We start from the raw sequence: 23,545 nt of genomic DNA on the forward strand, positions 1-23,545 counted from the left end.
TGCAGATAGAGAGGATGAGGAGGGTACAGAAGCGGAAGGCTGAGTGAGCCACTCAACCAAATCTGGTGCATCCTTTGACGTAATCGCACGCACCTTCTGCAACTTGCCACTTAGGCTCCGGCCTGGTGCACCTGCCCGACCCCTACCACACCTGCGGAATGGCTCTTCCTCTGCCTATAAATGGCTCTTCCTCTGCCTATAAAAAAGTTAGGAGGGGGGTAGGGTGTGTGTACACTCTCAGTCCCTCTCCAAGTAGACCCTGGAAAAATCAAAATAGCAGTTGGTGGAAAAGAAAGGAGGGGGGGTGGTAGGGGCTAGGTCACAGATGGTGGCAGAATGGGTTGTGAACATTAAAAAGCAAAAAAAACATAAAAAACAATAAAAAATATAAGAGGCAATAGAAGAAAATTACTCAACAAATATCAAACAGCAATAGTGAAGCCGTTAAAAAATGGTGTGTATCTAAAAAATGAGTGGGAGACAGGAAGGGGGGAGTGATGTAAAATTAAAAGTAATGGAATTAAAAATAAGAATTAAAAATAAAATGTAATGTGGTGTGCTTAAAATCTTTTTGTGTTGCACTGAATAAACTAAAAGTCGCCACCTGGGTGGCGAATGGATGTACAGGTGAATACACTTCGGTGTTAGTCTGCACAATAAGATGTTACTCACTTCACGGGGGGGTTTACTCGGATAAGCATAATACACCGGTTAACCAATACCCCCCCAGCCAGGTTCACCTCTAGATGGTGAAAGATGAAGGCAGCCACAGTCAGGAAGCTTCTGTTCAAATTTATTTTATTCGTGTTTAAAAAGCTGGCTCTAGCTGGGGGGGTATTGGTTTACCGGTGTATTATGCTTATCCGAGTAAACCCTTCCCCCGTGAAGTGAGTAACATCTTATTGTGCAGACTTACACCAAAGTGTATTCACCTGTACATCCATTTTATTCAGTGCAATACAAAAAGATTTTAACCCCTTAGGGAACTATGCCGTATGGGTACGGCATGGTTCCCGAGTCCTTAAGGACCCATGACGTACCGGTACGTCATGTGTTGTTCCGATCACCGACGCCCGGCGGGCGGTGATCGGAACAAGGTGACTGCTCAAATCATTGAGCAGGCACCTCGGCTAAATGCGTGGGGGGGTCCCAATCTATCATACCTGCGGTTTGCGGCTTTTACCCGTTGCGGCGGCAGCGGCGGTGGTGCCATCGGGTCCCCATGGGGCTGTGGGGGGGGACCCGATGGCATGGAAGGCAGCACGATGCCTTCCTGAGGCATCTGCGCTGCCTTCCGGTGATGAGCCTGTGAGATCCAGCCCCCTGGATCTCACAGGCCGGAAGCTGTATGAGTAATACACACAGTATTACTCATACAGCCAATGCATTCCAATACAGAAGTATTGGAATGCATTGTAAAGGATTAGACCCACAAAAGTTCAAGTCCCAAAGTGGGACAAAAAATAAAGTGAAAAAAAGTTGAAAAAATAAAATTTCCCCCCAAAAAATTAAAAGTTTCAAGTAAAAATAAACAAAAACATCATTTTCCCCAAATAAAGTAAAAAAAATGTGTAAAAAATAGGGGGGGGGGGAAAGTATACATATTAGGTATCGCCGCATCCGTATCTACAGGCTTTATAAACATATCACATGACCTAACCCCTCAGATGAACACCGTAAAAAATAAAAATAAAAAACTGCGCTAAATAAACCATTTTTTTGTCACCTTACATCACAAAAAGTACAACAGCAAGCGATCAAAAAGGCGTTTGCCCACCAAAATAGTACCAATATAACCGTCATCTCATCCCGCAAAAAATGAGACCCTACCTAAGATAATCGACCAAAAATTGAAAAAACTATGGCTCTCAGAATATGGAGACACTAAAACATGATTTTTTTTGTTTCAAAAATGAAATTATTGTGTAAAACTTACATAAATAAAAAAAGTATACATATTAGGTATCGCCGCGTCCGTATCGACCAGCTCTAAAAAAATATCACATTACCTAACTCCTCAGATGAACACTGTAAAAAGTGTAAAATAAAAACTGTGCTAAATAAACAATTTTTTGTCACCTTACATCACAAAAAGAGTAATAGCAAGCAATAGAAAAGTCACACGCACCCCAAAATAGTGCCAATAAAATCGTCATCTCATCCCGCAAAAATCATACCCTACCCAAGGTAATTGCCCAAAAATTATGGCTCTCAGACTGTGGAAACACTAAAACATGATTTTTTTTGCTTCAAAAATGAAATCATTGTATAAAACTTACATAAATAAATAAAAAGTATACATATTAGGTATCGCCGCATCCGTGACAACCTGGTCTATAAAAATATCACATGATATAACCTGTCAGATGAATGTTGTAAATAACAAAAAATAAAAACGGTGCAAAACAGCTATTTCTTGTTATCTTGCCTCACAAAAGGTGTAATATAGAGCAACCAAAAATCATATGTAAACTAAACTAGTACCAACAATACTGCCACCCTATCCCGTAGTTTCTAAAATGGGGCCACTTTTTTGGAGTTTCTACTCTAGGGGTGCATCAGGGGGGCTTCAAATGGGACATGGTGTCAAAAAAACCAGTCCAGCAAAATTTGCCTTCCAAAAACCGTATGGCATTCCTTTCCTTCTGCGCCCTGCTGTGTGCCCGTACAGCTGTTTACAACCACATATGGGGTGTTCCGAAATTTTATCTCCATTTGACAATAACTCTTGTGGAACACCTAAAGGGTTAACGACGTTTGTAAAAACAGGTTTGAATACCTTGAGGGGTGTAGTTTCTTAGATGGGGTCACTTTTATGGAGTTTCTGCTCTAGGGTTGCATCAGGGGGCTTCAAATGGGACATGGTGTCTAAAAAAACAGTCCAGCAAAATCTGCCTTCTAAAAACCGTATGGCATTCCTTTCCTTCTGCGCCCTGCCGTGTGCCCGTACAGTAGTTTACGACTACATATGGGGTGTTTCTGTAAACTTCAGAATCAGGGCAATAAATATTGAGTTTTGTTTGGCTGTTAACCCTTGCCTTGTTACTAGGAAAAATGGATTAAAATGCAAAATTTGCCCCAAAATTTAAATTCTGAAATTTAATATCCATTAATTCTTGTGGAACACCTAAAGGGTTAACAAAGTTTGTAAAATCAGTTTTGAATACCTTGAGGGGTGTAGTTTATAGAATGGGTTCATTTTTGCGTGGTTTCTATTATGTAAGCCTCGCAAAGTGATTTCAGACATGAACTGGTCCCTAAAAATTGGGTTTTTGAAAAGATTTGCTTCAAAACTTCTAAGCCTTGTAACATCCCCAAAAAATAAAATATCATTCCAAAAATGATCTAAACATGAAGTAGACATATGGAGAATGTAAAGTAATACCTATTTTTGGAGGTATTACTATGTATTATAGAAGAAGAGAAATTTAAACTTGGAAATTAGCAATTTTTTAAAATTTTTTGGTAAATTTGGTATTTTTTTATAAATAAAAAAGATTTTTTTTAACTTCATTTTACCAGTGTCATGAAGTACAATATGTGACGAAAAAACCCATCTCAGAATGGCCTGGATAAGTCAAAGCGTTTTAAAGTTATCAGCACTTAATGTGACACTGGTCAGATTTGCAAAAAAATGGCCAAGTCCAGAAGGTGAAATAGGGCCGAGTCCTTAAGGGGTTAAGCACACCACATTACATTTTATTTTTAATTCTTATTTTTAATTCCAATACTTTTAATTTTATGTCAGCCCCCCTTCTTGTCCCCCACTAATTTTTTAGATACACACCATTTTTAAACGGCTTCACTATTGCTGATTGATATTTGTTAAGTAATTTTCTTCTATTGCCTCTTATTGTTTTTTTATAGTTTATTTTGCTTTTTTTGCCCTTTAATGTCCACAACCCATTCTGCCACCATCTGTGACCTAGCCTACCACCCCCCCTCCTTTCTTTTCCACCAACTGCTATTTTGATTGGCGCTTTTTCCAGGGTCTACTTGGAGAGGGACTGGGAATGTACACACACCCTACACCCCCCCACACACCTTTTTTATCTACATTTACCTTCGGTCTCTTCTGCAGGGCTGACCCTGTGAGCAGACTTTCTTTCTCACTCCCCCTCTTTCTCACCCCCCCTACATCCCCTGGCGCCTCCAGTTACCTCGGGTCCCATGGACACCCGTTCCATTTGGATCCCTGTTAACCCTCAAACTCTCTTTTTTTCTTCCTCTGCCTGTCATTTTCAAAATGACCCTGTGACAAAGTTCCTATAGAAGAGCAGTTTTTGTGGAAGAAGTTAAATCACTCCCCTGCCTCAATCAGTTTTTTTTTGGGGGGCAACTGGTATATCACACCAGTAGAAATTATTTGTTCCAATGGCTTTTGTCACTAGCTCTAGCTGCGGTAATGCAGCAAAACTGCAAACAAATGCTGCACTACTCAAATGCACTATATAGAAAGTGTATAATTGGTATATCACACCCCTGCTTCAATCAGTTTTTTGGGGGGGGGCAACTGGTATATCACACCAGTAGAAATGATTTGTTCCAATAGTGTTTCGCACTCTGTGTGTCTGCAGTATCGCAGCAGAACCGCTCACAACTGCTGCACAATACAAATGCACTATAATATACTTTCTACGTTAGAAAGTATATTATAAGTATATCACACCCCTCAGTAAGTCACACCTATCGATAGCACACCTATACCAGTCCTTAAAAGGACTTTTGTGGCCCTATTAGATAGCGATTTGTGTCCCTAACAGTCTGTCCCTGCTCCACACAGCAACCTCTCCCTACACTGGCAAAAGACTGAATGTAAAATGGCAGCCAGATTGGGTTTATTTATAACCGCCTCCCGACCGCCTAACGCAGGGATGCGTCCTGCGGGCGGTCGGTTTGTTCCTCGTAGACGCATATACAAGTCATCTTGCGAGCGCGCGTTCACAGGATCGCAAGGTAAACGAGTTGATCTACAGCCTGCCAGCGGCGATCATTCGCTGGCAGGCTGTAGATGCGATTTTTTTTAACCCCAAAAAGGTATATTAGACGCTGTTTTGTTAACAGCGTCTAATATACCTGCTACCTGGTCCTCTGGTGGTCCCTTTTGCTTGGATCGACCACCAGAGGACACAGGCAGCTCTGTAAGTAGCACCAATCACCACACTACACTACACCCCCCCTGTCACTTATTAACCCCTGATCACCCCATATAGACTCCCTGATCACCCCCCTGTCATTGATCACCCCCCTGTAAGGCTCCATTCAGACGTCCGTATGTGTTTTGCGGATCCGTGGATCCGCATATCCGCAAAACACGGACACCGCGGATCCACAAAACACGGACACCGGCAATGTGCTTTCCTCATTTTGCGGATCCGCACATTGCCAGAACTATATAGAAAATGCATTTTCTTGTCCGTAATTGCGGACAAGAATAGGACATGTTCTATAGGCTCTACAAAAAACGCAGTGTTCGCCCGATCAAGCCGGATCTTTAGTCCGCCCCACCGCAGTGACAGAATTATAATTTTTTCTGATCACTGCAAAAACAACGTGAAATCGCTGCGGCGCTATAAAGATCACTTTTGAGGGGCATGGCGAGTTCATAGAAGATTATTATTATTTTTTCACAAGTTAGAGGAAATTTTTTTTTTTTTCACATGAACTCACCATACCCCTCACGGAATCCAAATGCGTATAAACTTCTATGAACTCGCCATGCCCCTCACGTAATACCTTGGGGTGTCTTCTTTCCAAAATGGGGTCACATGTGGGGTATTTATACTGCCCTGGCATTTTAGGGGCCCTAAAGCATGAGAAGAAGTCTGGAATCCAAATGCCTAAAAATGCCCTCCTAAAAGGTACTTATTGGAATTGGGGCCCCTTTGCGCACCTAGGCTGCAAAAAAGTGTCACACATGTAGTATCGCCGTACTCAGGAGAAGTAGGGCAATGTGTTTTGGGGTGTATTTTTACATATACCCATGCTGGGTGAGAAAAATATCTCTGTAAAATGACAACTTTGTATAAAAAAATGGGAAAAGTTGTCTTTTCAGAGATATTTATCTCACCCAGCATGGGTATATGTAAAAATACACCCCAAAACACATTGCCCTACTCCTTCTGAGTACGGCTATACCACATGTGTGACACTTTTTTGCAGCCTAGGTGCGCAAAGGGGCCCAAATTCCAATGAGTACTTTTAGGATTTCACAGGGCATTTTTACGCTTTAGGGACCCTAAAATGCAAGGGCAGTATAAATACCCCACATGTGACCCCATTTTGGAAAGAAGACACCCCAAGGTATTCCGTGAGGCGTATGATGAGTTCTTGTAAAAAAAAAAAAAAAAATTTCACAAGTTAGTGGAATATGAGACTTTGTAAGAAAGAAAGAAAAAAAAAAAAAAAAAAAACATTTTCCGCTAACTTGTGACAAAAAATAAAAACTTCCATGAACTCACTATGCCCATCAGCGAATACCTTAGGGTGTCTACTTTCCGAAATGGGGTCATTTGTGGGGTGTTTATACTGTCTGGGCATTGTAGAACCTCAGGAAACATGACAGGTGCTCAGAAAGTTAAAGTGCGTAAATAAATTTTTTTGCACCATAGTTTGTACATAGTTTGTACACGCTATAACTTTTTCCCAAACAATAAATATACACTTATTGCATTTTTTTTATCAAAGACATGTAGAACAATAAACTTAGAGAAAAATTTATATAGAAATGTAGTTTTATTTGAACATTTTTACAACAGAAAGTGAAAAATTTCATTTTTTTGCTAAAATTTCGGTCAATTTCGATTAATATCAAAAAAAGTTAAAATGTCAGCAGCAATGAAATACGACCAAATGAAAGCTCTATTAGTGAGAAAAAAAGGAGGTAAAATTCATTTGGGTGGTAAGTTGTATAACCGAGCAATAAACCGTGAAAATAGTGTAGTGCAGAATTGTAAAAAGTGGTCTGGTCATTAAGGGGGTTTAAGCTAGGGGAGCTGAGGTGGATAAGGGTATGTCCATCTGCTGAAACGTCTCAATTGGCTGTCCTGTACTTCCTGATGGATGTGTCATGGGTCAAAGTTCTTCACAATGTAAAAGAATATGGTGCCGGTGGATATCGCCATATGTTCGCCCATTCAGTGAACCGTGAATGAGCAAAGTTCGCCGCAAAACGACTGCCGGGCAAACCGCAAGGCCATCTCTACATCTTACTCTAAAGCCAATCATTTTTCAAGTTTCTAGAAAAACATCAAAAATCCTACTAATTGAATGTAATGCATCGGCCATCGCTGTCCAAGAACTTCAACAAATCCCTTTGTTAATGTATTAGCTCGCAAAACTTAGGTTTATTTAATGTTCTGGGCATTTGTACAGTCAAACCAAACTCTGCTATAATATATGTATGGAAGTAGAAAGCAAAAATGTTTGAAAGACCTACCAGAGACAGATAGGAAGTCATCTACAGAAGTGATGTCATCTACAGCCTCAGTAAGTACCCTCACTTGCTTCTCCCATTGGTCTTTAAATACATCCATGTTATCTTGAGCAACTTTACTCTGAGGTCTAGCAGCCAGTGTCAGGGCAGCATTGATCACCTAGATTAAGAGAAGACATTATCATCAACAATACATCATCTGTAGCTACTGTATAATGGAAAACCTCTTTATTCTCTTATTGGACATTTTGGGGGGAGGGGGATTTGTTATTCTTTTTGTGCCAGAATTCTGGCTGAAAAGGTCAACTTTGGCACACGCTTTGATTTTTTACATCACTTTTCCCACTTTTGAAAAGTGGATGGGAAAGCTGACATGGTTAGATATGTTCATTAGGTGTATACCGGATCTTTTTGATTGCAACTTTTTAAAAAGTTTCAAAAAAGTAATCTAGTAAAACGTGATTCTTGCTAAATTTGACACAAATGGTGATGTAAACTCAAACCAATACTTACTTTTTGACAAATTCCCTCCATGATAACTTCCCTTGCGTGCGTTCGAACATGTATTGATTCCATATGAAACATTAAAAAATAACTTCTGTGTGGTTTTATTGGAAGCTCACAGAGGTCCACTAAGGGACCAAGGCAAGTAATGGTCACCATATGAGGAACCTATGGTGCACTGATCAATAGTAGGGCAGTGTGTATTGGCCCTATGGGTTGGATCGATTTATAATGTCACCACATTCACATCATATGGCATATACTGTAATTCACTCATTTTTCTAGACATGGGCTCCTTTGACATCAGACCTGCAGATTTTCTATGCTTGAGTATAGTACGGTATTATTGGATGCAAAAATAAACTACAAGAAGCTCTGTTACAAACTACAGTACATGACAGTTGACCTCAAACCCCTCTAAGGTACAAATGTGTCCTTCCATATTTTTTTCTTATCTCAACATATCCTGAGATATATGGCATGAGATGAACATTTTTGGAAACAAAAGAAGTGAATTTGTGATACTCTGTCAGAAGTTATTTATGTTATATGTGTCTATATCTGTCCACCATGTGCTTGTGATGTGACTACAGAGAGTTGTGCTAGCATGTTTTGAAATTGTATTAAACGTGTGTCATGAGAAATTGTAGTTAATAAAATTTACAGAAAGCTAAGGGTGGACACAACAGAGGTACTCAGTTTTGAATGTTTGTATCACCTGTCATTTTCACTATAATTACCAACATGCCTTACAACTGGCCAAATACTCATTGCTTGTCTTTGCCATCTTCTTTAATACAATAGCAGACCTCTGTTATCTCTGCTTACCATAATCGTGAACCCACTTGTCCAACAAATCCAAAAATGGCTGTCAGCACTGTAAATTGAGCTATTTTTCAAAAAGGATACATTTCATATAGTAAAACATGTGTATTGTGATCACCCTACATCTTTCGCTACTCCCCGAGAGTAGGAGAGCATCTCAAATCCAGGGAGTCTCCACTAAAAGATTAACTTGAAAAGGAGATGACCACAAATGACATATTTATTTACAAAGGACTAGGGCTGCTCCATCTACTGTATAAATGATGCCTTGTGATTGATGTCAATCTCTAGGATATTGGTTCAGGTCAAGGAGCAGCTGCCCCCACAGTCTACTGTTCTTGATAGATTCACTTTAGGCTCACATCACAGCTCCTCAAAGACAGAGAAGAGGTATAATTATATAGGATGGGCCAAATCCATCTTGTAATTTATGATCTTTTAACAACAGCAAATGTCTTAGAGCAGAACTTAAGTTATGGTCCCAGCGCTGCTGTTTAGCAGTGTTAGCCAAGTGGCATTAAAATGCTGCACACTGACAAATGACGGCAATCGGTAAGGGACCATTCTAACATTTCCATCATGGCACATTCCACTCCGAGTCCCATCTAAGGCTATCACACACAATAAATGAACAACATATTTTTCTTTTTATTTCCTCGAGTACTATTTCTTCAACACTTGTCATGTTACAAGGAGCAAGCGGGCATACTTGGAATGACCATACGTCTATTACCGAAGTCATGGTGCTCTCTCACCAGCACAGTCCTCATTAATATGGCAGTGACATCTATGTAAGCTCTGGTGAGGTGTTTTTTTTTTGTTTGCTATTATTTTATATATCGGATGAAGGGTTAATGTAGCCATTGATATAGATTTATATTCTATTTTCGAGGAAACATATGTATATACCGGTCTATATGCATTAGTGCTGGATGCTTGTTGGCTTGTAGGCTTGGTTCACATGGGAATGGAAAGTACAATTGAAAATTTGCCTTGTGTCCTGGACTCCTGGCATTCATGTGGATATGGCACATCTAAACTACCTACCTACTGTCAACCAAGCAACAATTTTATGTAACAGTATTTTCTAATGGCAATGACCTCTTTCAGCACAATAATGTGCCAAAGAGTTCAAGGTTTTTACTTGGTCTCCAAATTCCCCAGATTTCAATATGATTAATAATTTATGGACTGTAGTAATACATGGAGACCACACCTTGCAACTTACAAGACTTAAAGCAACCCCCTTTTTCAATTTAAAAAAATAAACAGAACACTTAGCGCACTCCTTTTCATCTTTTCAACTGCAGATCCGCTGATTTACAGGTTCCTCGTCTGTCATCCAAGATGTTGCCACCGCTTCTTAGACTTGATACACATTTGATAGTTAAAGACTAGAGTTGAGCGGACACCTGGAAGTTCGGGTTCGATGCGTTCGGCCGTTCAATGGGGACCCAAACTTTGTAGCACTAAAATGGCTGTAAAAATGTCATGGAAAGGGCTAGAGGACTGCAAAAGGCAGCAAAATGTGGTTAAGAGCAGGACAATTGCCCTGCAAACAAATGTGGATAGGGAAATGACTTAAAATAACATAAAATACGTAAAAATAGAAAATATTAATAGGAGGAGGTTCATATGGAGTAGGAGGTTGAGGAGGCGGTGGATGTGGCGGTGTAGGTGGAAGCAGCAGTGGAGGAGGAGGAGGTAGCCAACACTGGTTTTTGGTTTTGTTTTTTATTTCATTTTTATTATTTTATTTTTGTTTAAATTTGGGTAGACCTCAAAACATTGGGAAATATAAAAAATAAAGAGAAAAGTGCGCTGGAGTGCAACAATGGCTGGGTGAGGCCGGTATACATGTCTATTCTGCACAAGGTAAGGACAAGTCCTGTGGGATCCCTGCCTGGTTTATTTTAATGAACGTGAGCTTGTCCACATTGGCTGTGGACAGGCGGCTGCGCTTGTCTGTGATAACCCCCTCCTGCCGTGCTAAACCAACGTTCAGACAATACACTGGCTGCTGGGCAGGCCAGCACCTCCAAGGCATAAAGGGCAAGCTCAGGCTATGTGCCAAATTTGGAGACCCAGAAGTTAAAGGGGGCAGACCCATCAGTCAGTACGTGTAGGCATGTGCACACATACTGCTCCATCATGTCGCATGTCCCTGTGACGTCCACGATCCAATTGGATATTTTCTCCATAAACTTTTGATGTTCTTTTGTGCCTACCATGGTGATCACGGGTAACAGGGAATCAGAGTTCCATGCCAGAGAGGGAGCCTGAGAAAGGGATACCACTTCCAAGGGAGGTCAATGGCTGAAATCTGATTGGGTGGAGATGTGGGACAAGTTATTAAAGCGGAAGAATTGAAGGAAGGCAGGAGGCATGCTGCAATTACCCACTCCCGACTCGGGAAGATAGTGACGATAAACAACAATACAGGACTCTTAAGATGCCCTGTTACTGGAATGAGTAATAAAAAATTACGGGGAATGTCACTGAAGTATTTTGGATGAGGAAACGTTATACAGGAGAGGCCCTGCTGCCGCTTTGTTGACTCTAGATTACGTCTGCCTGATCCCACATCCCAGTGACATCCACGATCCATTTGGATATCTTCCCTATCAACATTCGATGTTCTTTTATGCGCCTACCATGGTGATCACGGATAACGGGGAATCAGGGTTCCATGTCGGAAAGGGAGCCTGAGAAAGGGATACCAGATCCAAGTGAGGTCAATGGCTGAAATCTGATTGGGTGGAGAGGGTGGGTCAAGTTTTCAAATTAAATTCAGCACATGTGCCAGGCAAGGGATGTGCTTCAAACCGGCTAGGACCAGAGTTGCAATGAGATTTCGCCCATTATCGCACACCACCAGGCCGGGCTTGATGCTCACTGGCACCAACCACTCATCGGTCTGTTGTTCCATGCCCATCCACAGCTCCTGCACGGTGTGGCGTTTGTCCCACAAACAGATAAGTTTTAAAACTGCCTGCTCTTGTTTACCCCTATCTGTGCTGATGTTTGTGGTGAAGGTGCTACGCTGACCAGATGAGGAGGTGGTAGATGATGAGGAAGCGGAGTAGGAGGAGGAAGCAACAGGAGGAAAAGAGAAAAGTCCTTCAATCCTCGGTCGTGGAAGGACATGCACCAAACTGCTATCCGCCTCAGGCCCAGCCACCACTGCATTTACCCAGTGTGCTGTTAGGGAGATATAACATCCCTGACCGTGATTACTGGTCCATGTATCCGTAGTTAGGTGGACCTTGCCACAGAGGGCATTGCGCAGTGCACACCTGATTTTGTCCCCCACTTGGTTGTGCAGGGAAGGGGGAAGGGATGGCTCGCCTCGAAAAGTAGTGGCGGCTGGGCACAACGTACTGTGGGACAGCCACCGCCATCAGATTCTTAAAACTGTCTGTGTCCACAAGACGGAATGACAGCATTTCAAAGGCCAGTAATTTAGAAATGCTGGCATTCAGGGCCAGGGATCATGGGTGGGTAGGGGGGTACTTCCTCTTTCGCTCCAGTGTTTGGAAGATAGACAGCTGAACGCCTCCATGGGACATTGTGGAGATGCTTGGTGACCGAGTTGTTGGCGTTGCTGGCACATCCTCTGTTTGCAGGGTGGCAGGTGCCACTGTCACTCTAGAGGGGGATCAAAGGCCGAGACTGCAGCAGAAGAGTTAGCAGGAGGAGCCAGAGACCTTTCTTGGTTTTTGAGGTGTCTACTCCACTGCAGCTTGTGCTTTGCACTTAGATGCCTGGTCATGCAGGTTGTGCTCAGGTTTAGAACGTTTATGCCTCGCTTCATGCAAACCACTTGTGTCTTGTCGTCAGCAGATTGTCTGCAGAACTGCCACGCCAAGGAACTCCTTGGAGCTGGCTTTGGTGTGCTCGGTCCCTTTGTGCAGTGGGCAGTAGCAGGCGTACTGTCTAAGGGACGGCCGCTCCGCTTTTGCTGTGCTGGTGGCTCTGTGCAACCACCGCCTCTTCCTCCAAACTACACAGGTCACTCGCATGACCTTGATTCTATGTGGGGTCGAGGACCTCATCGTCCTCCACATCATCTTCCACCTAGTCTTCACCCCTGCCCTCCTTGTCGGTCTGCACACTGCAGAAAACACAGCTGTTGGCACCTGTGTTTCATCATCATCCGAGACGTGCTGCGGTGGTCCTCTCATGTACTCATCTTGAAACATAAGTGGTTGGGCATCGGTGCACTCAATCTCTTCCACTTCTGGGGCAGGGCTAGGTGGATGGCCCTGGGAAACCCTGCCAGCAGAGTCATCAAAAAGCAGAAGACGTGGTTCAAGGGGAGTAATCACTGGGATACATCAATACCAGGGTTCTCTCTATACAGGAAAGACAGAGAAGGCAAGAAGGGGGGAGGTGTGGCCCTGTATGTGAAAGATAGCATAAAATCTAATTTGATACAAGTTAGCGAGAACAATTTAGAGCCAGTTTGGGTTACCTTGCAGCTTTATAATCATAAGGTAACTCGTGTAGGTGTGATATATAGACCACCTAGCCAAGTCAGAGAATTAGATGATCTACTAGTTGAGGAAATAGCTAAAATGACATTGAAGGGGGAAGTTATCATTATGGGAGACTTCAATCTTCCAGATGTAAACTGGAAAACCAAAATAGCTAGTTCTGCCAGGAGTACAGATATTCTAAATTCCCTACTGGGATTATCTCTACAGCAAGTAGTGGAGGAGCCAACCCGGAAGAAGGCCATTTTAGATTTAGTATTCACAAATGGGAATTTGGTATCTGATATTACTGTAGGGGAAAGCTTGGGATCTAGTGATCACCAGTCAGTGTGGTTTACTATAAGTACAGTGACTGAGTCACACCACACAAAAACAAAAGTTTTAGATTTTAGAAAAACTGACTCTTCTAAAATTAGATTAGTGGTATACGAGTCCCTATCAGACTGGAACAGTTTCATTGGAGTCCAGGAGAAATGGGACTACTTAAAAGTGGCACTATTGAAGGCAACAGAAAATTGCATTAGGCTTGTCAGTAAAAGCAAAAAAAGGAAGAGACCACTGTGGTACTCAGCAGAAGTGGCCAAAATCATTAGAAACAAAAAGATAGCATTTAGGAATTATAAAAAAAAAAAACGAGGCAGACAAATTTTTATCATTAGGCAGAGAGAGGCCAAACAAGTTATAAGAGCTTCTAAAGCACAGGCAGAAGAGAAATTAGCTCAGTCAGGGAAAAAAGGCGATAAGGCATTCTTCAGATACATAAATGAAAAAAGGAAACTAAAACAAGGAATTACCAAATTAAAAACAAAAGAAGGAAGGTATATGGAAGAAGATAAAGAACTAGCTGACTGCCTCAATGAATACTTCTGTTCAGTTTTTACAAAGGAAAATGAAGGAGAAGGACCTCAGTTAGGAAAGAAGACTAATGAATCTTTTGATGCATGTGTCTTTACAGAGGAAGAGGTTCTAAGTCAACTGTCTAAAATTAATACAAATAAGTCACAGGGGCCTGATGGGATACACCCAAAGCTATTAAAAGAGCTCAGCGGTGAACTAGCAAAACCATTAACAGATTTATTTAACCAATCACTGGCAACAGGAGTCATCCCAGAAGATTGGAAATTAGCAAATGTTGTGCCCATTCACAAGAAAGGTAGTAGGGAGGAATCGGGCAACTATAGGCCAGTAAGCCTGACATCAATAGTGGGGAAATTAATGGAAACCATACTTAAGGAGAGGATTGTGGAACATCTAAAATCCCATGGATTGAAAGATGAAAAACAGCATGGGTTTACTTCAGGGAGATCATGTCAAACTAATCTTATTGATTTTTTTGATTGGGTGACTAAAATAATAGATGGAGGAGGTGCAGTAGACATCGCCTATCTAGACTTTAGTAAGGCTTTTGATACTGTCCCACATAGAAGGCTTATCAATAAAGTGCAGTCATTGGGCTTGGACTCCCATATTGTTGAATGGATAAGGCAGTGGCTAAGGGACAGGCAACAGAGGGTTGTAGTCAATGGAGTATATTCAGACCAAGGTCTTGTTACCAGTGGGGTACCTCAGGGATCTGTTCTGGGACCCATATTGTTTAATATCTTTATCAGCGAAATTGCAGAAAGCCTCGATGGTAAGGTGTGTCTTTTTGTTGATGACACAAAGATTTGTAACAGGGTTGATGTTCCTGGAGGGATACACCAAATGGAAAAGGACTTAGGAAAACTAGAGGAATGGTCAAAAATCTGGCAACTAAAATTTAATGTTGATAAGTGCAAGATAATGCACCTGGGGCGTAAAAACCCAAGAGCAGAATATAAAATCAGTGATACAGTCCTAACCTCAGTATCTGAGGAAAGGGATTTAGGGATCATTATTTCAGAAGACTTAAAGGTAGGCAGACAATGTCATAGAGCAGCAGGAAATGCTAGCAGAATGCTTGGGTGTATAGGGAGAGGAATTACCAGTAGAAAGAGGGAGGTGCTCATGCCGCTCTACAGAGCACTAGTGAGACCTCATTTGGAGTATTGTGCTCAGTACTGGAGACCATATCTCCAGAAGGATATTGATACTTTGGAGAGAGTTCAGAGAAGAGCTACTAAACTAGTACATGGATTGCAGGATAAAACTTACCAGGAAAGATTAAAGGACCTTAACATGTATAGCTTGGAAGAAAGACGAGACAGAGGGGATATGATAGAAACTTTTAAATACATAAAGGGAATCAACAAGGTAAAAGAGGAGAGAATATTTAAAAGAAGAAAAACTGCTACAAGAGGACATAGTTTTAAATTAGAGGGGCAAAGGTTTAAAGTAATATCAGGAAGTATTACTTTACTGAGAGAGTAGTGGATGCATGGAATAGCCTTCCTGCAGAAGTGGTAGCTGCAAATACAGTGGAGGAGTTTAAGCATGCATGGGATAGGCATAAGGCCATCCTTCATATAAGACAGGGCCAGGGGCTATCCATAGTATTTAGTATATTGGGCAGACTAGATGGGCCAAATGGTTCTTAACTGCCGACACATTCTATGTTTCTATGTTTAAGAGACTGCTGCATGACTTGGGGCTCAGACTGCTTGGCTGATTTGCAAGGGGGTGAGGTGAAAGACTGATGGCCATGGGCTGCAGGTGCCAACTCTGATCATTTAGCAGGGGATCGGGTGGGAGATAATGTGAAGGAACTGGAGGCACTGTCAGCAACCCAATCTACTATCGACTGTACTTGTTCTGGCCTCACCATTCATAGAGCGGCATTTGGGCCTACCAAATAACGCTGAAGGTTCTGTCGCCTACTGGCACCTGAGGAAGGGGTTTCACTTGTGCGTGTAGCTGGCACAGATCGACCACGTCCTCTCCTTGCACCAGGAGCTCCACCAACACCAGCAGCACCACGACCAGAGCCACGTCTCTTATATGACGCTCTCCTCATTCTTTGCATTCACCCACCAAACTAACAGATGGTTTATGTCAGGCGACAATGTAACCGCCAATAGTCAACAATTAAGTTCACTGACAGTAAGGCAGTGCCGGTGTCATAAAGAGGAAAACATTTCTTGAGGTCACACAACAGTGTGACAGGTGCAATTTAATACAATTACTTCACGGTTACAAAAAATGTGAATTTGTCAACCAACAATGTAACAGCAGTATTGACTGGTTTTATTGGACTGTCAGAAATGCAGCGCAGGCCGCAAATGTAGTATCTAGCACAAAAAGTGTGTTTTTTTAAACCGACAATGTAACAGCAGTATTTACTGGTTTTATTGGACTGTTAGAAATGGAGCGCAGGCCGCAAATGTACTATCTAGCACAAAAAGTGTGATTTGTTTTTTTAACCAACAATGTAACAGCAGTATTTACTCGTTTTATTGGACTGTCAGATATGCAGTGCCGGTGTCAGAAAGAGAAAAAAATTGCTTTAGTTCACACAAATATGTGACAGATTAATGTAATTAAATTATTTTCACTGGCAGGTATGCACTGCAGGCTACAGGGGTACTTGACCACCAAAAAAAGGGAATTTGTCCCCCTGGAATCTAACAGATGGATTTAATGAATAGATTTTCCCTGTCAGATATTCAGCACAGGGGTACTTCCCAGAAAAAAATGAGAATATGTCCCCCCCCCCCCACCCGGGGCCCTGAAGTCACATACAGATTACCTATATTATTTTCCCTTCCCCTGGCACATATGCAGTGCAGGTGACCTTAAAAAATGCCTAGATGTCGCCCACTGAGCTACCAGAACAGAATTAAAGTAATGTCCCTGGCACACATGCACTGCACTTGCAAAAATGGCCACTGATGCCCACCTAAAAAACAGACTGATTAAAGCTTATTTCTCTGTGGCACTAGGCTCAGGGGTACAAAAATGTAGCATAGCACCCACAAAAATAATCGCTGTAGTTTCAGATTTAACACCAAGAACACCAGAATTTTTTCCTATTCTCTCCCTTACAGCAGCAGCATCCTCTCCCTACACTGATCAGAGCAGAGTGACGTGCAGCGCTACGTGACTCCAGCTTAAATAGAGGCTGGGTCACATGCTGCTCTGGCCAATCACAGCCATGCCATTAGTAGGCATGGCTGTGATGGCTTCTAAGGGCACATGAGTTAAACACTTGTTGATTGGCTGACCTGCAGCTTTTCAACACGCGCCATTAAATCGCCTAACAACGAACCCGAACTTTTACTGAAATTTTCGGGTTCGGGGTCAAAAAATTGTATAGTTCTGTATGAACCCGAACTTTACAGTTCGGGCTCGCTCAACCCTATTAGAGACACTTCCTTCCTTCATCTTCCTCACATGAGCAGTGCAAGCCAATGTGAGAGCAGGGCTCAACATGCAGGAAGGGTTATAGACTACCAAGTGTTGAGGCCTTCTTGGATGACAGGAGAGTAAGCGGAAATTGGCAGATCTGTGGCAGATCTGAGGTCTTGTGGAGTCCAGACTTTAATGGGTCAGAGCTGCTTTGGTAGCATGACGGGTCCGACACAATATTAGGTAGGTAGAGTTAAAGTTATTGCTTATTGGGCTGTTCGGTATAAGCCTGTATATATTGCCTGCATGTAAGTGCAGTAATGTGTGACTCTCTGCTGTTCCATTCCTCAACATCTGGCTATAGAATAAATTAGTCAATAAATGAATTAATCATTAGTTAACTGATTCTTTAATAAGACATACCTGTGGGCAGAGGCTATCAATCTGGGTGGCCGCCATACGCACCAACTTCACCCCATCTTCATTATTTGAAATGGAACAGGCGAGGTTTGCAACCTGAAAAAACAAAAGAGCCGAAAGCGTTAACGAGGATAAGCATCTCCTATAGTAAAATGAAGTTATGGTGTTAATTAAGATGTCAATCACAAAAATATCCACTATGCACATATGTACAGGCCGATGGTTTATAACCACATGGGCCTCAGGGCCAAGTCGCTGTACTGTGCTCTTCTGTCTCGGGGCTCTGTAGGGAATAAAGCCATATGGCCATGCATCATGTCTCATCTCTATTTTTATGGATGAACATGTTTCTGATTTCTTGGATATATCCTAGTGAATGGCATATCCACCTGTTCACCTTGATCATGTTGAAACTTAGGATCGTGACAATTCAATATCTTCAGGTATTGTACATGTTTCTTGGAGTGTAAAACAGATGGTTTATCCCCTAGGTCCCCCACAAATAGCACAACAAAGGGGTTAAGGCATTTGCTTTATTGCTCACCCAGGTACAGCTCCATCCATATAATTGTGGCTGTGCCTGGTACTGCAGCCCAGACATGTTGACATGAATGGGCTGATCTGCAGTACTGGGCACAGCCACACTTGTATGGATAAACAATCAGGGGGAAGCTCACTCCCCATCATTCTGCTGATTATTGGGGTCCTAGTGGTCAGAATGCCATGGATTATTCTAATGATAACCTGGAAATCACCTTTAGGATTAATATGGCTTATCCTCAGGACAAGGTCATCGATATCTGATCTGTGGAGAAGTCCCTGGCACCCCCGAACCCATCATCTTTTTGAATAGCGCAACATTTTGTTGCACTAATGTCACGCGACAATTTTTATAATGGCAGTCTCGAATGGATTTTCTGCGACTGTTGCGTCCGGGTCACAGCATGTTGCATGTTGCAGTGCGACACCATAGACTGCCATTATAAAAATTGTCGGCACAACATTAGTGCAACAAAATGTCGCGCGACAAAAGTCGTCGTGTAGACGTAGCCTTAAACTGGGAAAATGTAAAAATGTACCGTAGTGGAAAAAGGGAGTTTTTCTTTCCATATGCTGATTGGGGTAACTGCTGCTGCGAAGGATGTATTCTGTCAGGTCAGAGATATAAAACCCCTCCCCAGGAATAAAGTGGAAGAAATGCAGGCATTTTGCGAAATATTTAGTTCCCTCCTGCATTTGAGACCACAAAGGGCTCCATAAAGCCTTACCCAGGTGTCCTACTAATAAAATGCTTTCAGTGTATTACTATATGTAAGCACAGTATTCTGCTACATTTTACCAGGACAGATCGCTGGGGCCTTAATAATGAATAATTACTAAATCACCCAAAAAAGTACCAAAAACGTAGTGTTGCCTATAGCGATGGAGAGCAGAAAGATATATGGCAATAGCAGGAAAAATACGTACAAATTGTACCTTGAAGTTCACGTAGTGACGCCAACAGCTGTAACCCTTTTATATAAAGATGTACCATGGCACGGGTATAGAAAAGGTTAATGAGGAATATAACAGTCAGAATTATTGCTTAAAGGGAATATGGCAATACCTAATATGTATACTTTTTTTTTGTTTATGTAAGTTTTACACAATGATATCATTTTTTGAAAAAAAAAAATTTTTTTAGTGTCTCCATAGTTAGTGATGAGCGGCAGGTGCCATATTCGATTTCGACGAAATTCGCGAATATTCGATAGAATATTCGTTTTATATTCGTCGAAATCGAATATTCGTCATTATGCTAGTTATCGCGAATAATATGCGATTTAAAAAATCGCATATGCGATTTTTTTAATTTTTTTTTATTTTTTTTTAAACTTAAAGGCTACTCTCCTATTGAAATCGCAAATGCGATTAATATAACACGAAATAATCGCATTTGCGATTTCAACGTAATTCTCAAATCCGACAGTACATTCTAGTATATGGAGACGTTACCATGGTGATGGGGACGCTCCATGAGCATGGCATATAGCAGGGATCAGCAACCTTCGGCACTCCAGCTGTGGTGCAACTACAACTCCCAGCATGCACACCTCCATGGCTGTTCTCAGGACTCCCAAAGAAGTGAATGGAGCATGCTGGGAGTCGTAGTTTGACAACAGCTGGAGTGCCGGAGGTTGCTGATCCCTGGAATATAGCATTACTAAGTAAAAATCGGAAATGCGATCATTTCGTGTTATATTTATTTATTTATTTTTTTTTACTATGGTTGGCTTCAATGGTAGAATTAGCGAATATGACGAATATATTCGTTATATTCCACAAAACGAATATACGAATATATTCATTATATTCCACAAAACGAAGATAACAAAGTATTCTGCATCTCAGTTATATCTACCTATTCATCAACTTCGCTAATTCTAGCAATCATATAGGAAAGTTTACTATAGAGACAGATAAGTATAATTCGCTATGCGATTATATTACTTTGCTTTTTTATATAAATAGATTATAATAATTATCAGGTATTATAATTATTCTATTTATATAAAAAAAAGCAGTCATATAATCGCATAGCGAATTATACTTATCTGTCTCTATAGTAAACTTTCCTATATCATTGCTAGAATTAGCGAAGTTGATGAATAGGTAGATATAACTGAGATGCAAAATACTTCGTTATCTTCGTTTTGTGGAATATAACGAATACATTCGTATATTCGTTTTGTGGAATATAACGAATATATTCGTCATATTCGCTAATTCTACCATTGAAGCCAACCATAGTAAAAAAAAAAAAAAAATCGCAAATGCGATTAATATAACACTAAATAATCGCATTTGCGATTTTAACTTAGTAATGCTATATTCCATGCTCATGGGAACGTCTCCATATACTAGAATGTACTGTCGGATTTGAGAATTACGTTGAAATCGCAAATGCGATTATTTCGTGTTATATTAATCGCAATTGCGATTTCAACGTAATTCTCAAATCCGACAGTACATTCTAGTATATGGAGACGTTCCCATGGAGATGGGGACGCTCCATGAGCACGGAAGGCGGCAGAAGCGGCAACGGGCACTGACTGGAGCAGCCAGGAAGCCAGGAATCCAAAGGACAGGTAAGAACAACTTTAGGGAAGTGGGAAAGGAAAAAATATAACAATTAAAAAAAAAAAAAAAAAAAAAAGAATATTCGAAATAGCGAATTTATATCACTATATTCGAAATATTCGCGAATTAGCGAAGTGCCGATATTCGCGAAAAAAATTCGCGATTCGAATATTCGCGCTCAACACTATCCATAGTCTGAAAGCCATATTTTTTTCAGTTTTTGGGCGATTGTCTTAGGTAGGGTATAATTTTTGCGGGATGAGATGACGGTTCTATTGGCACTATTTTGGGGTACATATGACTTTTTGATCGCTTGCTATTACACTTTTTGTGATATAAGGTGACAAAAAATGGCTTTTTTCACACAGTTAAATTTTATTTTTTTACTGTGTTCACCTGAGGAGTTAGGCCATGTGATATTTTTATATAGCAGGTCGTTATGGACATGGCAATACCCAATATGTATACTTTTTTTCATTTGTGTAAGTTTTACATAATTATATCATTTTTGAAACAAAAAGAAATCATGTTTTAGTGTCTCCACTTAAGTGGCCCCCTCCGCACACATCTGAAGTCCGCACATGCTGTGGTCTGAGCTGACCGCGGCCGTGCAGGGGTTAATGCGCCGACGCATACTGCAGTGGTCCGGCTATCAGTGACTGCCGGACCCCTGCTGCGGATCGGGCGGGCTTTCTCTCTGGTCAGAGTGATGGTCTGACTGAGAGAGTTAAGGGAAACTGTCTAGCATGCTAAAAGTCCAAACAAAAAGGAATTTAAGGAGCCAGCACAGGAAGTAGAATACATGAAATTACTTTAAAAAATATATATATCCAGATAACCATCCACCAAAAATTCATAGAATGTTCATATATAAGTTGGTATCATTTTTTATGGAATTGTCCCTTTAGTCCAAAAGATTGGATGGTGCCCAATGGTCACATCACTATTACTACAGAACATGGGATGGAAACAAGAACAGTCCCTGGAATGAGAGTTTGTGGTGGTATAGACAGGCACCGAAGTAGGAGGCATCTCTATCCTCTATGTATACAGTATGTCTATAGTATGGGGAAATATATCCATACATGCCAATTGTATGAATAGACAAAAGAAATCTTCTAGCTCGCCACTTCTTCACAATCCTATGATTTTTCTAAATTGGCAGATTAAAGTACTGCTGCCATTATGTTTGGATCATATATACCATACCACATGCTATTGACTGTACCTTCTTGTAAGCCATCACAGATACTTGCAAGGGGTCTTGTCTTCATACCACCGACATTCATCCAACTTCTTTCCCTTGTAAACTTTCTTTAAAACAGCATCATGAACACGTCTCTTCATTCACATCTGTACAGAAGACTACTGATACATTTTTAAATAGCATGTATGAGTATTCATTATGCCTTCCAGCAGAGATACCAGTTGGAGATGATTCATGAATGAGTTCAAATACCCTCGTGTTTTGCAAATTTTCCTCTGGTCTCCCCTTGCGGTATTAATCTGTTCCCTTGTCTCGTGTACATCGCTGTATAAGCTCTGATCCATCTGTTCTTCAGAGTCCATTCCACTTCAGAGCAATTACGAACGTGGTTTGAATGTATCACAATGTCAAATCTTACCGGAGTACATGCCACCCTGGGCATCAGAGACTCTTTCGGGCACAAGCCACTCAACATTCCATCTTCATATAATCATTTCTTCCTTTCGGGGGCAAAATAAATGACTTTGTCTATTTATTAAGAGCCTTGGAGCTTCACGTCAAATTATTATTTTTTTATTAGGAGATTACATTTTCCAAATGATTTGTTGGTACATCAAGAAGGCCCCGGCAAACAAAGCCAATGGATGGTGATAAAAGATGCCAATTGCTGACAAGTTATAGAATGCAGAAATACAGAGAAAGTTCCAACGCAAAGTTCAATGCGGTATTATAGGCCATATATTGCATGAATGCTATCCTTATTTTGAGTTTTATCTCGTCGGGGACGGTGACCTGAATGAGGGAGATACTTCTTGAGGCTTAAAATGGACCATTCATCTTGTTTCCATGAGAGGTCGGAGAAGAATTCGGAAACACTTTAATAGTTTTGTAATAGTTTTATTGCCCTTTTAAGATACCTATCAAAGCTGATGTGAAATGTGCAATTCTCCAAGAACAGTGTTTTATTTCTTCATAATACGGCTCCGGGATTTTCCTTTATCCTCTTTGGGCATTAATCACACCGGACAGCGAAGCTCTGAGCCGAGAGAATGAGTTAAGAAGAGCAATACTTCAAGAATGTCAGCAATGCAAGCAATGCTTTGTAAGAATAAAAAGGCCTGGCAAATGAGCATTTGTACAAGGTCTCATGGGAGATCATTATCCAGTCCTATTATTTACATAGTGCTGTATGTATCTGAACAAACATTCATAAGTTTCCCAGTACACTAATTACGGCTGTATGCCATTTACTGCATATATACTCTAAGGCTGGAA

The 23,545-nt window shown here is 41.2% G+C and overlaps 1 protein-coding gene across 6 annotated transcripts in view; it reads right to left on the minus strand.

Moving 5' to 3' along the window:
- The window catches only part of CTNNA2 (catenin alpha 2), a 1,975,930-nt gene that overhangs the window by 229,518 nt on the left and 1,722,867 nt on the right, over positions 1–23,545 (minus strand). For all 6 annotated transcript variants that reach the window (XM_044295267.1, XM_044295273.1, XM_044295260.1 and 3 more), the window contains 2 exons: positions 17,947–18,039; positions 7,439–7,595 (listed from right to left, as the gene is read on the minus strand). In XM_044295267.1, the coding sequence (XP_044151202.1) occupies positions 7,439–7,595; positions 17,947–18,039 (250 nt within the window). The remainder of the gene's footprint in view (positions 1–7,438; positions 7,596–17,946; positions 18,040–23,545) is intronic.

The sequence above is a fragment of the Bufo gargarizans genome, chromosome 1, assembly GCF_014858855.1.
Source record: "Bufo gargarizans isolate SCDJY-AF-19 chromosome 1, ASM1485885v1, whole genome shotgun sequence".
Classification (NCBI taxonomy): domain Eukaryota; kingdom Metazoa; phylum Chordata; class Amphibia; order Anura; family Bufonidae; genus Bufo; species Bufo gargarizans.